This window comes from Sturnus vulgaris, chromosome 5 (assembly GCF_052056855.1).
Source record: "Sturnus vulgaris isolate bStuVul1 chromosome 5, bStuVul1.hap1, whole genome shotgun sequence".
NCBI classification, from domain to species: Eukaryota; Metazoa; Chordata; class Aves; order Passeriformes; family Sturnidae; genus Sturnus; species Sturnus vulgaris.
Genome location: NC_142247.1, coordinates 23,855,968 through 23,872,345, shown reverse-complemented (window position 1 = coordinate 23,872,345; position 16,378 = coordinate 23,855,968). Strand labels below are relative to the sequence as shown.

Sequence of the window (16,378 nt, the reverse complement as noted above, 5' to 3'; positions counted from 1 at the left end):
AGGCCGGAACAATTTTCTGCACTTTTTCTTTCTAGATGTGCTTACTGGAACTATGAGGAACATGTACTTTTCTCTATGAACAGCAGGCCTTCCCATCACTGGGAAACTAAACAACTAAACACTGCACTGAGAACTGCTTAGTACAGTATCACCTCAAAAGGATGCTGTGGCAGTGCACTGTCATTGTATGAAACTGACTGCTTTCTGTATAAAGCATACTAGGAAAAACCCCAATTCCCATTTTTTTTGACCCCCTATGGTTCATTAACATTTGCTGTGTGCCAGGCAGTCCCTCTGGTTCAGAGTGACTCTCACTGGCGTCCTATGCAAATTGTATCAGATAAACATTACTGGGAACGTTGTAGCTGAACAAATTTTCTCTACTTTTACGTATATATAGGTTAAACTGGTTTAATCTGGAGTGAAACTGTGCTGATCAACTCTGCAAATAAATAAATGGTTGTTCAGGTTAAATGCCTGTTTATTGTTTAGGGAAGAGTACACTGTATTTTTGGCTAGTTGTGACAAAACTAGTTTTCCATGTGATATGTGGGGGACTTGACAAGCAACTGCATTTACTAATTAATTTCTGAAACACTAAATAAATAATAGAAGTTATGAAGGCTCTGTTTAAAGCTTTGGCTACATTTGAGTAGCTGAACATGGTAGTTTTCCTGGGTTAAAACCATGTAAATGTTGTTGAATTCTTAGTGACTCATGAAACAAAATGCTATGAATACCAAGTTAATAAATGAGTGCTTTTTGTGCTTATCAACATACACATTCAATAAGTTTACTTTGTGCTAATATTTAAAATGTGGTGGCTTGTCTGTTAGCATCCAAATGCAATGTTAAGAGCAGAAAAGTGTCAAAACTCTTCATGGGTCTTTCATAAATCATATATGAGCCTGTGCTAGGGGAAGTGTAATAATCCTGTTTAGAGGAGTGCTCTCATCTTGGATATTGGAGTACACTACAGTTTATAGTGCATAAGAAACTTAAGGATAACATATAAAAATGCATATTTGAAATGAATTAAAGGAACAGGGAGCCTTAAAAAAATTAAAGACAGTCATACTTACATAAGGTCTTTTGCACTGCTTGGGATTACAGGGAGTCTTTAATGTGAGGTTTTCACCTCTTACTCTGGAATGTCTTAGTGTTGCTGCTATGTTGCATCACAGGCTGAAGTGTAGATGGGAATTGGGCTCGGAGTTGGCATGATAACCACATGAGTGAGGAGCCAGTGTAAAGTCCAGCAGTCAACACCAGATGTAATAAACTGTGAAAAATTAGGTGGATGGTACTTCTGCTAAGTGGCAGCTTGGACACTCCACAAATATTTAGAGTTACATAAGGAGGACCATAACCCTTACTGTTTCCATTTGTGGGCTAGTGGGTAGAACAAGGGCATCAATCTGCTACATTTCCACTCTGGTAAGCTTGCAGTACATATGCTGGAAAGAAAATTGATGATTTCTGATCCTTAAGGCTGTAGAGATCTGATTTTCTTGATGTGGTATTTATCTGAATGACATTTGCAAATTAATTATATGAAAAGTAAAAAGTGATTCTTAGTTGTCCAGCCCATATTAAAATTAGTAGTTTCTATATGGAGATAAGTGGTTTATGAATTACTATGCTTTAGAGAGGGTCTTTATATTTCCTTTTTAAAAACCAAGCTCCAGATTCTACCTTCTGTTTGGAATAAGAATGTGATGTTATGAAAAGTTATATGGAAAATTGTTTTGTTGAGGGTAGAGGGGAAGAAATTGTAGAACAGTTCTTTTTTATTTTGCTAAATAAAATTTTGTTGCTATTATATAATGCTGTTGGGGAAAAAAACTTACTGAATAATGGAATATGCTTTTTGCAGGCATTTTCTAACATTTTAATTGCCAGAACTGTTATTAGATCATGAAATAATTAGTATGAATCTTCAAAATTGCACTTACTACTTCTTAAATGTGCAAAGAAAATTTACAGTTCTGTATGAAAATAAGATGGAAAAGAAATGTGTTTCATATTTTTTTGTTTGTTTGTTTTTCCTTTTTGCAATAGGGCTTTATTTGTCCTCTCTGTATGAAGTCTCATGGATCAGCAGAGGAGCTGTTCAAGCACTATGAAGCAGTTCATAATTCTGGCATTGATTCAACTCATGGAGGGGAAGGTCATCTGTCACCAGAAAGGTGAAACAGTACTCGTTTGTGCATGTGCTTTTGTGCCAGTGTTGAGCTGCTTCTAGTTACACTGAAGGTTTTATTAATTTGAACTTATGCAGTCAAGTATGTAAGTGTTCATGTCCCATTTCCATCTAGAATTAAAAGGCAGCTTGTAGCTTATGTTGTCTGGTACTGACCTGACAGTAAGTGAAACTCAGATACCTGTGTTTATGATATTAAGCCACCTGTTTCTAATTCAGCAGACAATGCAGCATTGCAGACCAGAATGATTTTTACAAGTGTGGCAGAAAAAATACAGGTTTCTCCTAGTTTCTGATATAGAGCTGAAATATCATCATTTGAGAGTGGAGAGGACAGCCCTAAAGATAGCAAAGAAACTCAGTTTGTCCCTAGTTAATTAGGGTACTTACTGGGTAATTACAATATCAGTATTTGCCTGAAGAGCTTATTACCTAGTTATTTGCAAATCTGAGAAGTTTCTGTGTGTGCCAGTAATTCTCCTTCTGTGTTTCAGAAACTCTATGCTGATCTTCAGAAATCTTAACTAGTTTAAAAAAACTATAAACTAACTACATTTTTTTGGCCAAAACTGTATTGTTAAATACATCCCTGGAAGAATATGAGGTTGTTTTATTTTTGAGAGCAGCAGTATGTAGCAGGAACTGATAATGTGAAACTTTATTTAGAAATGTTTAACTGAGTAGTCTGAGTTGCTTTGGGAAGATTTTTCTTGGGGGTAAAATTTGCATAGGTTCCCCCTTGCTTCCTACTAATTCTGTTCAGTGATTGTTTTGTGCTGTTGTAAATAGCAGTCTGTGGTGCTCTTATGTCACACTCCCCCAGACTCCCCCAGTTTATACACAGGAGAGTCAGAGTGAGTAGCAGAGAGATACACAGCATATGACCCTGTGGCTTCTACTGATCCTGGGAACAGTTCAAACGTTTTGTTACAAGCAGAAATGTGACCCGAATTGACAAATAATTACATTGAAAGAAATACATATATTTATGTAACTAACTCAAGTGAGGGTGACTGTGGTGAGAAAAGAGTGTGGAAGATAACATGTTTCAGTTGTTACCCAAACACAGATTTCGATCTTCTCAGTATTGAGCAAAACTGGCAGCCAGCATTAGCAGAGGTCTTGGATGACTCCTTCCTTGTGGATAGCTGCCTTCTCTCTCAGATGCTGCATCAAAGAAAGCAAAATTGTGGCTTTATACAGGGTAAAGTGATAGGGTACTAGTGAAGTCATATTGGGCTTCTGATGTGCACATTTATTCAATAATGAGTTTTTATTCTTTTTATGCCTGATTTAAGTAATTTTGGAGTGATTCAACTTAGTCCTGAAGTGATACTTTTGTAGGATAATAGCATTCACATGGGGGAATTATTGGTCATAACTATTTTGTTTATATAGTTTATTAAATTATACTTATTTTTATATATTTATAAATAATTAAATATATAAAATTATATAATATAATTATATAATATAAGTATATTAAATATTACTTATTTTTATGCCTGCAAATTTCCAAAGCCAGCCAGATGTTGGCTGGTGAAATTTAGGGCTTTTTTTCCCTGATTCTTGACAGTTTAGGGACAAGTAGTTTTGTTTTCTCTCATGTAATTGAAAAAGTGGATGAGGTCAGGGAGTTTTGATGGAATAAAGAGAGCCTGGTGAGAGCCATTGTGTAACACATGAGCTATATTTTCCTATTAGTGGGGCATTCTTTAATGCTACTCATTTGTGTGCTTGCTTGAGAAAACTCCCATTCAACATATATATGTTCTCCCAAGCCTTGGAATTCCTTGGAATATTAAAAAATATTGCAGACTGCACCAGGGAGCCACTCCACTTGCTCTCCATGTGTGAAGCTTATATGCAATTCTCAGGACCAAGATTGGGAGGTGAAATTCTATTTTAGTCAATAGGAAAAGTTAAGTACTGGGAATTACACAGTTTCCTCTTCCTCCCACTTCCCAGTGAACTATGATGAATCAGTTCCAAGAGTAAATCATGTAACTCCCCCCAGTGTGATTCAGCAAGGCCATCAGTACTCGGTACTAGGGTGGAGGCACTGGCATTACAAGTGGGAAACAGAGTGGACCATAACGAAAAGGCACTAAGGATTTTCCAGATGGTAGACTCAGATCTGCTGAGAGAGGAAGGGATTGTCACAGAACTAGCAGAAAAGTAAATTTGGTGAGGATTTGGATGATGGGAAGAAAAACAAAGTTACAGTGCCTGTGGTGATCCCTTATACTAATTCCCCCCATGAATTTTCTACTGGTTAAAATAAATTTAGGTTTCATTTTAAAATAGTCAAACAAAATTTTGTTGGAGATATCAAGGCAACTACTGCAGAAGGCTCCTTACGTTACAAACTCATTCCTTTCTCCTCCCCTCCACCTTCCCCTCTACTACAAACTAGCTTTATACAACTCAAACCCTTCAATCTAATGTGAAGACCAGAGCATCTTAAAAGCTTTAGTATTGCAGGTCTGATATATGTTCAGCCCAACTTTAATACAGTTAACTGTTCCACCTGCTTTTTTATTTATAATCTTAGATCTGAATCTTAGCTCATTTACTTACTGGTACTGATGAGAAAGTGGCTTCCTCTTCTCCACTCACAACCAATGTATAGGTTTTGGAATGCAGCTACACCTGCCTCAGTAAAGTTGTATTTGCAAACCTGCAGTAAATATATCACATAGGCAGAATAATGTGTACATAACAAAATTTTCCTCTGAAAAAAAGTAAATCTCCCGATATCCCGTTCTTGTTTTGTCATTAAAATTGGTCTGCCTTGGAGTTCTTGCTCCACTGGTTCAAATGCATGTTTCACTTGCTACTTGATGACCCTGACCTGATGCTAATATGTTAATGTAGATTGAATCTATTCCTCACCAGTTTAGCTAAGGAATAAGTTGCTTTGGTGGTTTCTTTTCTCCAAAGTATGAGATAATTTGAAAGAACACCTGTGGAGGAGGAGATAATGCGTACCAGCAGCAATAAAATTATATGGTATAAAACGGAGAGGATTTGTTGGTACTGGTATACCCTCACATTATATATTCTGTGTAACTCTTAGTGTTGCCACTGTACAAGCAATCAGAGTATTTTTGCATTATTTTACTGACCCTTGTATTCTTGGTTTGGAGTGGCTGTATCTCAGTAATGCAACATTATCCTTGTGCGTATAGTTGTGCAACTCTGTAACGAGACCTGTGATTTTTGAAAGGTGCTGTGTGAGTCAATTACTAACAGTTACAGCCTTGGATCTTGTGTTCTTGTGTGTCTGGAGGCTTGAGCATGAAATTTGAGAATTTTAAATTCTAAGGCTTTAAATATTCAGACCATAAAGTGAATATGTCTTTGGGGCATACCAAATTGGTGTGTAGATGAAAAATTATGTAACTGCATATTTCAGAAGTAGGATAGCATGCTGTTGCTTAGCAGTGTTCCTTTTACACGATATGGGAAGTGAAGGAGAAAAAACCTGTCCTTTTTGTACATGGGCATGCAAACCGGTTAAATGTTCCAGTGCATAGCTTTGTCATTCTGAACTCATGTGGTTGAGCTGATGCACTGATTTAAATTTACATTCTGATTTCGTGAGGCTTTTTTTCATATCTATTTCTTTACTTATCCATTTAATATATTTAGCATTTTTCAAGCGATGTGCAAAGTGATAGTAATCTAGTTTGTTCCAAACCAGATTTAAAAAAAATCTAAAAATGAATGTTTACAATTATGTAAGTTATATTTATGTAGGATGTGGCTATCAGTCCAATTACTTAATACATGTTACAACTTCTATGTAATTGATAAAATATAAACACTGTGTATTCATTTTCTCCACCCTATGGATATATTTATTCAGAGATGAAGTATCACTGCTCCGACAAGAAGTCCAAGACTTGCAAGCTTCGCTGAAGGTTGGAAATGTATTTTATTGCACTTGGTTCTTTGTTTCAAATTGAAGTGTTCCACTGTCTTGAGCAACCGAATTTATAGTCTCTCTCCCCATCTCTTTCTTTTTTCGTTATCATTTTCCCCCTCAGGAGGAGAGATGGTATTCAGAAGAGCTGAAGAAAGAACTAGAGAAATTGCAGGGGCAGCGGCAGCAAGTAATTGCTTTAAAATACTTGAAGCAGGTTTATCGTCAGCATTGACATTGAAGATTAAAACCTTTTTTGTAAGGCACGTGGCCTGATTTAGTTAGTACTGTAATTTAAATATTGACATGTTCTTGAAAACAAAGCTAGTTATCTCTGCACAATGTAACTAGATATATAAATGTAAAGAACAAAGTCAGAATAGATAACTATTCTTCCATACTACTCACTACAGATTCAGTTCAGACTTTTCCTTCTGTTGAGCTTATTCAGAACTCAGTTTATTAAAGAAAGTAAATTGAATGTGGTGTTTCATCTTTTATGAGAAAAGGCTATGGAGTCTTGTAAGAACTTTTGGAAAACAGCGGTGGTATTTCATAGGTATCCAGCTGAGCTCAAAAAATAATGCAAGGCAAATTGTGGTGTGTTGTGCCCTAAAGGAAGCTCTTGCTTTTTTTTTATTACTATGAGCTGCTTAGATGCAGGATAGTTGCAAATCTCAGAAATTGCTTTCTGACAAAACACCCTCTCAAAATGTACTTCTTAATGTCTGTTACCTCTGTTTTAAGGACAGATTTCTATATTGAGGAAAGGGAGGGGGAGGGGATTCTTACTGAAGCCTTAGAGTGGAAACCTTAATAGTGTAGCAATATATGAAATGAAAAGTCGTCTTGGCATTTTCCAGTCTTCCAACTATAACTGTTTGAATTCAGGTATTTTTATATGGCTGTGAAGTATCTGAGCATAGAAGTCTTTATTTCCCTGTCTTTTCCAAAAGGATGAGTGAACTTTGGAAGTAGTAGTTTTTATTCCTACTGTCTAATGGTGCATTTATTCTGTTTTCTTAAGGATTCTAAATCTGATGGATTGACAACAGCTACATCTACAGGTGGCTAACATTTTATTATATTAATTTCTGCACTGCTTTGGAATTTATTTTGGTTTAGCTTTTAGGTAAATTAGCACTTTTGGTAAATTAAAGAGCTAGAAAGCTGGTATGTTACAATTACTGGCAAAAAAACTTCATTGTAAGACCTATTAAGAGCAATTTATGTTAAGCAATAGTCTGGGAAAATGTTCCAGGGGCTCAGAGTTTGAATTTTTTAGAAGCAAAACAGGAGTTCTTCTGAATCTGAAAGCTGTTCTCATGAGACATTTTGAACACTTTTAAAATAATTTCATATATTCAAGCAGTCAGATATATACTATAGCATTCTTTATTGATGGTTTTATGTAATGTTTTTCTGTGCTTATTGCTAGCAAAGAAAGCAGTGAATTTTTTTTTGTTTTGAAGACTCATAATTCTTGCTCTGTTCTTCAAGAGGCACCCATAGAAGAAAATTTTCCCTATTTGTACATAACCTATCTGACTGATACTGATTAAAGCTTTTAATTACAGATCAGGGCGTGGAATTCAACATCACGTTGCAGTGATCTGAAGGGCTATTTGTGACCAGTGAAAACCAATATGTCCTTAGTCCTGCACAGTACTCAGCTAGTGACAGTGACATCATGCTTGTAGATATTTAACTTCAGTAAGGTTGTTCACTTTGCTAAGAGGATTGGATGTTAAGGGATTTTGGATTACATATTCACCTCTTGTGGTTAGTTATGGGCATGAGAAACTGTACTGTCCTAGTTCTTCTTGAAAATAATACTGCTTTTTTTATGGAAATAGAATCATTAGAACGGCAACTAGAAGAGATCCAAGTAGAAAATTTTAACATTAAGCAAATGAAAGACTTATTTGAGCAAAAAGCAGCACAACTGGCCACTGAAATTGTGGGTAAGTGTATCAGCATGAGATCTGATTCTCTTCTTTACTTGTGCAATTTGTGAAAGGGATCATTTATTCCACTTCCCTCTTATTAGATCTTAAATCAAAGTATGATGAAGAAATCAGCCTTCGGGAAGGTGCAGAACAGAAAGTGACAAACCTGAGACAAGAACTGCAGAAAGAGAGAAGTACAGTAGAAGACTTAAAGACAGAGCTGGTATTCACATCACATTAATGTTTTTGTTGTTTTCAGGTCAAGGGAGAGGTTTATTTAAAAGCTAGCAAACAGTTTTAAAGCAGTCAAACTCTGTTGAACTTGACGATGTCTGCTTGTGGGCTGAAAAAATTAAGAGTACCATTGTTTTTGATCTGCATTTTCAGTGTTTTTCCGGAGAGAAATTATATGTTGTTTCTGACATACCTTAAAATTCACCCTGCATTATGTTATAATCTTCTTGTTTGATGCTCTACCCTTCAGAATTTCTGCAGTGTATTACGCATATAAATGTGTTGCACAGACCTGAATTTAGAGCATGCCATTGCTGACTTCCACAGCTATCTTTAGGTCACTCTTTTTCCATGAGGTGTTATGCTCTGATTGTCCTTGGGCAGCTGGGTTTTTAAGAAGTGCTCAGAGAGGTGTTTTGTGACATGGTGGCTGAAAAGCTGGCAGCTGTCATCATCATACCTATGTTAATCTTGCCCCTTTTGCACTCGGCTGATAATACCAATGTGTGTGTATTCCAGGATTTTGGCTCCTGATGACTTTTACATTCAGCCATGGCTCCAGGGAGTAATCTCAGTGACTCAGCAAGCTGGGCCACTTCTAATGCAGTAGTGCAAGGAATTTCCTAGTTTCTCCCACTCAGCTACTGCTTAGACTCTGGAGGAAAGTAGTATTTGTTTATCCCCCTTCTTCCCTGTAGCTGACTGCCCTCAAGAGCCTCTTGGCCTTGCCCAGCTGCTGGACGTGTCCATTCCTCCCTGCTCAGTTGTTTGTTGTCTTCCCTTTCCTTATCTTTTTTTTTTTCTGTTCCTTTTCTCTTCTAAGGATGCCAACACACCTTTTCTCTGCTTTCTCTAGTGCTCCTCGTTGCCATCCCCCTCCTTTCCCTCCATACTGTTTCATACTGAGGGATGTTATGGTGCTTGAGATGGAATTACCAACAGATTTTACTTGTGGGCTTGGTATGAGCCATATCTGATAGTATCTTCAAGACACTGCCTTCAGCTGCCCTTTTGCTTTGTCTGTGGTGATTTTCTGAATTAATTCTTGAAGACGGGCATTATCCTATATCTATCCATCTACCTACATAAAAAGTTAAATTAAAAATTTAAAAACCTACATTAAAAAATTAAATCTTTGAGACAATTTTCCATTTGTCAGATTTGATTGAAATCAATCAACAAGTTCAAAATTTAGCAGACAAAACCTAAAAACTAGCCCTTAAATCCTGTTCTCTTTGGGATTTATAAGCACTTCTCTGTGGTTTTGGTTTTTTTTGGGAGAAGGTTTTCTAATCACTTTTTTTTTTTTTTAAGCCCAGCTGTAATACTGTATATGTCACCTTGTCTATAAATTGATGATCTGATACATTTTTGAGAAATTACATTGGCACTGGATGCATGTTGGCCAATGTGATGTTGCTCATTGCTCACAACTTTTCAGCTACAAAGACCTGGGGTGGAAGATGTGGCTGTCCTGAAAAAGGAGCTGGTCCAAGTTCAAACCCTGATGGATAAAATGACCCTGGAACGTGAAAGAGAATCTGAAAAGCTGAAAGATGAGTGCAAGCAATTGCAAGCAAAGCAGGCTAACTCTGAGGTAATAATCTTACATAAAGATGTGTATTCTAGCTTTGCCATCATTATCATATGAAAATGGAAAATAATGATTAATCATAATGAAGAAGCATCTTTCTTAATTGAATCTTCTCACTTCTCCAAAAGTTTTGGTTATTCTGCTCTTCTATCAGTTACGACTTCCACTTCCATACAGGCAGAGAAAAAGGGATGCAACATCTCAGATTTGGATCTTTCAGAGGAACTTTACTCCTTAAACTGTCTCAAACAGCTCCTGGCTAAAACACAATTTTGCTAAGTGCTATTTATAAGAACATAAGAACTAGAAGTCCTTAACTGACACATTGGCTGCAGTGCTTGACGTAAATGTTTGGCCATGTTTCATCTCAGCTTTGCTCTTCAAGACTGCATCAAGGTCTGAATGTTTAAAGTGTTTTTTACACCATCCTTGGCTGTCTTTACAGGCTGCTGAGGATACATATATTAATATTGGTTTTCAAAGTGAATATCTTTAAAATAAGGTAAATGCTCCGTATGGGTGGAAATAACAAAAATCATATTAGTCCTATATCAGCATCTTCAAATACTTCAGGAGAGGGATGTGAAGAATAGTACAGTCTACAATTGTCACCTGTTGGGTGTTTATACCTTTTTCAGAGCTCTACCTGAAACTGGCATCTACATCTTTCACATGAATATTCATACTGAGCCGCTCCTTTCATCTTTAGTTTTTCATTATAGTGAGTCCTGCATAGTAAATAACAGCTGCAGTGCTTTGGAGCTAAGCATTGCTATGAATCCCTGCTTATTGGGATTTGTTTCAGTAACTTATAAATTGTCATTAAATGCAGCACTTAGGCTTGATTGTTAATTTGAGTGCCCAAAGAAATAAACAAAATTAGTAGCCTAAATTGAGGGTAAATTTAATACAGCCAGGACTAGTGTTTTTCTGTTTGGGTTTTTTTTCCCTTCACACTAAGCAAAGGCTTTAGAAACACTGGAATATTTATAAAGCAAATTTGAGGAAGTGTGCCTACTACAACTCTTGTGACTGCTTCTTTCCATCTTTCGTCCATCCATTTAATTTTTCTGCTTTTTAATAGAAACACTTCAATTTGAGGTAAATTTTTTGGAAAGTATTTTAATTTTATAGCAAATTCATATCAAGACAATTTCAAGATGTCATTAAACAGAAGCATACCTATTTTTTTAATGGTTCATTACTATAATTATAATTATTCATTATTCATGCAGACACATCAGCAAGAAGATATCAGGACTGAATATTTATCCAGGATGCATTTCCCTGTTAAGAAAGAAATGTGGAATGGTCTTACTGAATTGTGAACAAGAAATCGATTTTTATGCATTTAAATTATTACACTAGTTGGAAAGGCTGCAGTGGTGTCCTTTGTGAGCTTCTGCACATTTTCTGCATTATATTCTCTCAGTTTGAAATAACCATACTGTTTTCTGATAACACCCTGGAATGTTTGGCCAAAAAAGACCAATTCTAGGATGTGTTTTACCTAACACTTTGGTTATGAAACAGTGCTGTAAAGCACAGCGTTACAGTCAGTTAACTATATGCAGTCATAAACTGTGTTCTGATGTTCTCTTTGCTGTTCCTTTTTCTGTAGGAAGGTTGTAAATTGGATGGTTATTGTCTGTTCTGTTCTGCTTTAGTTCACTTTTGAATTCAGTATGCGTTTGTGCTGAAATCTCTGCTTATGAGAACAATAGGAAAGAAAACTTCTTTATAAAGGTCACTACTACACAGTGTATTTGAAACGAATGCATTAATACACAAAATGTTTTAGAGCAGCCATGCCCTAAAGTACTTTTCTTGGGTTTTTTTCATTACTGTATTCAAATACTGTGTAGTCATTGATAAGTTCTGTTCTGCATTGATCCTGTTTAATGGGGTAGTATTGTTCCTTTGATTATGCTGACCTGCAGGGTTGATGTGTCCAAAAGTCACACACCAAGTTTGCATCAAATGCCAGACTTGCTTCTAGAGTCTTTTCCAGCACATTTTCCTTCCTAGAGCAGCCAAGATTTTGCCCTGTAACTGCAATGACTTGGAAAGGTTTTACCTTTGGCTAGAACTGTGATAATTATCAATGGATAATCTGTTATGATTTTCATCAGTTTGAGATTCAACCTGGCATTTGCTATTGGATTGGGTCAGATTTTTATTCTTCCAAAATAGGGAAATTGCATTCAGTGATACTTCAGCTGGTGCTCTGAGCTTAGTTTACTGGTGATTTTTTTCCTTAGGCTTTTTATTTGTATAGAAAACATATTTTTATTTTGCTACTAGACATGTTGCTTTTGTTGGATTACGCATGCAAAGTTTTGTTGTAAATGTGGATTTTTCTGTTCGTCTGTTCAGGCTACCATTAACCAATTAAAAGCTGAACTTGCCAAAGGACCTCAGGAGGTAGCTGTGTATGTTCAGGAGCTGCAAAAACTTCGAAGTTCAGTCAAAGAGCTAGAACAGATGAATCAGGTGAGACTGCTATTATTTTCTATGCTTGTCAGCCCACATTAAAATAGAAGCACATCACATATTACCTTTGGAAGCACTGAAGACTCACTTCTTCCAAAAGTTAAGAATTCCTTTGCTATTCTGTTTAAAAATCAGACTATTATAATGCTCAAGCAAACACCATATTTTAATATCATCATATCTTACAACTGAAATTCTTTAGGTTGTTATGACTGCAAATTTTTAATTGCTGCAGTTTATGCTTACCTATCATTAAACAGAATTGCCGTCTCACACATTAAAAGTAATACCCCTGGAAATAATACATTTGCCTAAAAATCATAATTTAAAAGATATTTTGAGCTCTCTTTATTGGTTTTCCAGTTTCTTAGCTTTTAGATTGTAATTTTATCGTATTTTTCTGACCATTTACTGGTATCATGAATGGTAGAAAATGGAAATTAATTCCAGAAACTTCTCAACTTATATTCTTTGAAAGCAGTTATCAGCGCTCTTTGAGCTTGCTGCGTTTTGTATTTGTGTTTAGAAATCATGTATTGTGGGGGTAAAAATGGAAATAAAGGATGACAGGAAACAAGGACAAAGATGCATAGCTAGCATGGAAAACTTTTCAACTTTCCCCCAAGCAATTGCATTTATAATAAAATTAATTTGAACATTCAGGGCAAACAAATTAGTTTTCAAGATACGGACATAGAGTTTGTTTGGTGTTCTCAGTAAGAGGAAGTGGATTTATGTGAGAATATGAAAAAGAGTATTTCCAGTTGAAACTATGTGTTATATGGGCTCCAGAACCAACATGTGTAATACAAGATACAGGTTAATATTTTCTTTAATAATGTTTTTGAACAAGTTCTTCACTGTTCAGCATCAACACTTAGAGAAAAATTTGAATAATATGTTGAACAGCTGCAAGCAGAATTGTACTTGAATTGCTATGTAACTCTCTTCACAGAGTCTGACTGAGAAGCTGCTGAAGAAAGAACAGGACTACACCCAGCTGGAAGAAAAACACAATGAAGTATCTGTGAGTAAGAAGAATGTGCAGGCAAGTTTTCACCAGAAGGACCTGGACTGCCAGCAGCTTCAGGCAAAGCTGTCTGCGTCTGAAGCCTCGATACAGAGATTACAGACAGAGCTAGGTGAGAAGGCAGAAGCAAGCCAGAAACTTAAAGAAGAGTTGTCTGAAGTAGAGACAAAGTACCAGCATCTCAAGGCGGAATGTAAACAGCTCCAGCAGCAGAGGGAGGAAAAAGAGCAGCATGGACTGCAACTCCAAAGCGAGCTCAGTCAGGTAAGTTTCCTTAAGCCTCCTAGACCATCCTATTTGTATGGTTCTTTAAAACCATCACATAAGTTTAAAAACTGCACTTGCATATTTCTTATGAACATGCATTTACATTTCCTTATTGGAAGGAGAGTAATTAACTAGCACTTGCATTTTACTACTCTATAGGACGTTTGAGAAAAGTGAGTCTTGGTTTTACATTAGAACTGAACAGTGCTTGATTTGCTTTAAGTCTGAGTAGTTAATATAGTAGGGAATACCTAGTGTGAAAAAACAGGGTAATGTGAAATCTTGATATTGCTTCCTTAGTGTTTCTCCCCAAACAACTTCTCTTTATGTTGCTGATAGATGGGAGATCACCCAGAGCATACATCCCCCCCACCAGAACCTATTATTCTGCTGAGTCAAATGACTTAGAGAAGTAGGACTTTCATATAACATTGAGCATTTTGAAACTTGAGGCTGATTGAATTCAGTTTATCATTTTTTGGAGACTAATGTGTTAGACTGGAGAAATATTTGTGTATCAGTAATCGTGTCTAGTCTTAAGACGTAGAAAATGTTATCTTTATTTGATAGTATGACATACTTTATTTTAATCTTGCTAAAGCTCATTTATTTTAAAGTGAATGTTTCAACCCTTTGTAAAATCTGAATCAGATCAAGTTGCAAGATCTCTGTGTATAGTTTACCTTGGAAGCACTGTAACTTGGCTAAACCACATTTATGTGTGTATTACATCCCCAGAATGTCTTTCCTTCTCTCATCAGTCTTCTGTCAGGGTGAGAGGAAATAATTATGTTAGTTATCTGCATAGGCATCTGCATTTGGTGAAACTGCCTCAGTCTGCCTGGGCAACAGAAGCATAGCAAAGAGGTTGAGCTGGAATCTGTCTTTAGCTTGAGAGGGCATTTTCAAGAAGGATTTTTAGGATGGGAAAATGAAGGAGGAGGATGGTGAGTAAAGCACTGCTGAATTAATTCCTATGAAAGGAAATGGAGGTATGACTCATTCTCTGGTGATATCATTGGAAAAGAAGACAACCTAAACAAGAAATCTTCAACAAGCCACCAGACTTCAGGATGCATTTTAGAATTAGTAAAAGAATAGTGCAGGAAAAAGCCCTTTGTACCTGGTATAAAAAAAAAAGAAAAGCCAAGCATAAATATATTTTTCTTTCTCTTCCTGTGAAGAAGAGTTCAGTTACTATAGTAATGAAAAGACTAAATTTATGATATTTACCCACTTGGTATTTCACTGGAATTACCTTTTTATGTATGTACTCCATTAGCTTATATTCCAAATATGAATTCTGTGCGTGGAGGTGTATGTATAGTTGTTTAGTCAAATCACATTTTTTAAGAGTTCTTGTCATCTTCTCAAAATTCATTTGAATGGGTACATGTCTGGTTAAGTTTGTACATTTTAGAATTTGAGTGATTTGAAAGAGCTGATCTTAAGGGAAAAAACTTCAGTAACAGTGTTGGTTCCAGCATGACAGTAAGGAGGAGGGTATGGACAAGAGAGTATGGACTCCTTCAGTTTTGAAGAAATGTTAGTCACTAATAAATTCTGTTCTGAAAACTTGAATCTACCTGATTGTATCTTTTAAAGTCTAGATATTTTTTCATGGTTTTTTTTGCATTCTATAGCACAGGTTAATTCTGGATTTTATGGTCCTATTTACTTAAATGTCATCTTAAAATTCTTCAAAAATACTTAACCATGCCTATAATAAAAGTAACTAGTGTAAAATATTGTTTACTGATTTCCCCCTTTCCAAATATTTTCTCTTGGTATCAGCATAGCCATGAATAGTTACTAGTTATCTTGTTGCACCCTTTCTTTGGTAGATTTTTTTCTACAGTTCTTGTTTGTATTTTTAGTGAGGAGAAAATACTTTTAAATTGATGATCCTGCAAGAAAAGGACAAATGTTCTTCATTACTGGAGGAGAGATTTTGGTCTCTTTCCTCACCCTGTCCTACCTCTTTCTTAACTGTACAGTCACCGTTAGCAATCAGCATCTTGGCAACAAAACAAACAGCTTTTGACTTATGATTTTTGTGGTTGTGGACAGATAATATAGCTTGATTTTTTTAAGAAGGTAAGTAATGGATACATTTATTTCTCTGTCTCCAAACCCTATGAACTTTTGTATTGTTTGATAACTTGAGCTAAATTTTGACAGATGGCCCAAAAGACTTCAGTGTTAAGTTCTTCAGTGTTAAATTCTTTGGGAAACAGACATCAGGAGTGAGGCTTCACCCCCCTTTAACTGCGTGGAAAGTGTCATGGTATCATAATCACTGTTCCTTTTTCTGCTCTGCTAGGCAGCCAACTGGTCAAACAGTGATTGCTTGCAGGAAACAATAAGATTGGGCTGCCTTTTGCATAGATATTAGTAGGGATTTAAGGAAAGCATGAAGAAAGTTTAGGGGTATTGAAAGGAGGACCTAGAGTTAAAAGGTGAATGATTCAAGGGTCTTGGACATAAATGCATAGGGGAGCAAGCTTCATTCATAGCTTTCTCACAACCTGTGGAAAGTTCTTACCATGCTGCAAGGTCTGATCCATTCTCTGATTTTGCACTGAGTTAAAAGGGCATTGTCTCCTTGAACATGTTCGTATAGAAGTAGGCAGGAGGCAACCCAGAACCTATAGTGGCAGTTTCAAGTAGAGTAAGCTTA

General features: G+C 36.2%; 1 protein-coding gene across 5 annotated transcripts in view; it reads left to right on the top strand.

Annotated features, from left to right (window-relative positions):
- EEA1 (early endosome antigen 1) overlaps positions 1-16,378 on the top strand; it is a 75,914-nt gene that overhangs the window by 29,268 nt on the left and 30,268 nt on the right. For 4 of the 5 annotated variants that reach the window (XM_088165053.1, XM_014889159.2, XM_014889145.2 and 1 more), the window contains 9 exons: positions 2,062-2,189; positions 6,075-6,129; positions 6,256-6,321; positions 7,159-7,198; positions 7,988-8,095; positions 8,182-8,303; positions 9,756-9,911; positions 12,285-12,401; positions 13,357-13,695. In XM_088165053.1, coding sequence (XP_088021179.1) covers positions 2,062-2,189; positions 6,075-6,129; positions 6,256-6,321; positions 7,159-7,198; positions 7,988-8,095; positions 8,182-8,303; positions 9,756-9,911; positions 12,285-12,401; positions 13,357-13,695 — 1,131 coding nt within the window. Of the gene's footprint in view, positions 1-2,061; positions 2,190-6,074; positions 6,130-6,255; positions 6,395-7,158; positions 7,199-7,987; positions 8,096-8,181; positions 8,304-9,755; positions 9,912-12,284; positions 12,402-13,356; positions 13,696-16,378 lie in introns of those variants that run through there. The other variant, XM_014889170.2, reaches the window with a different exon arrangement.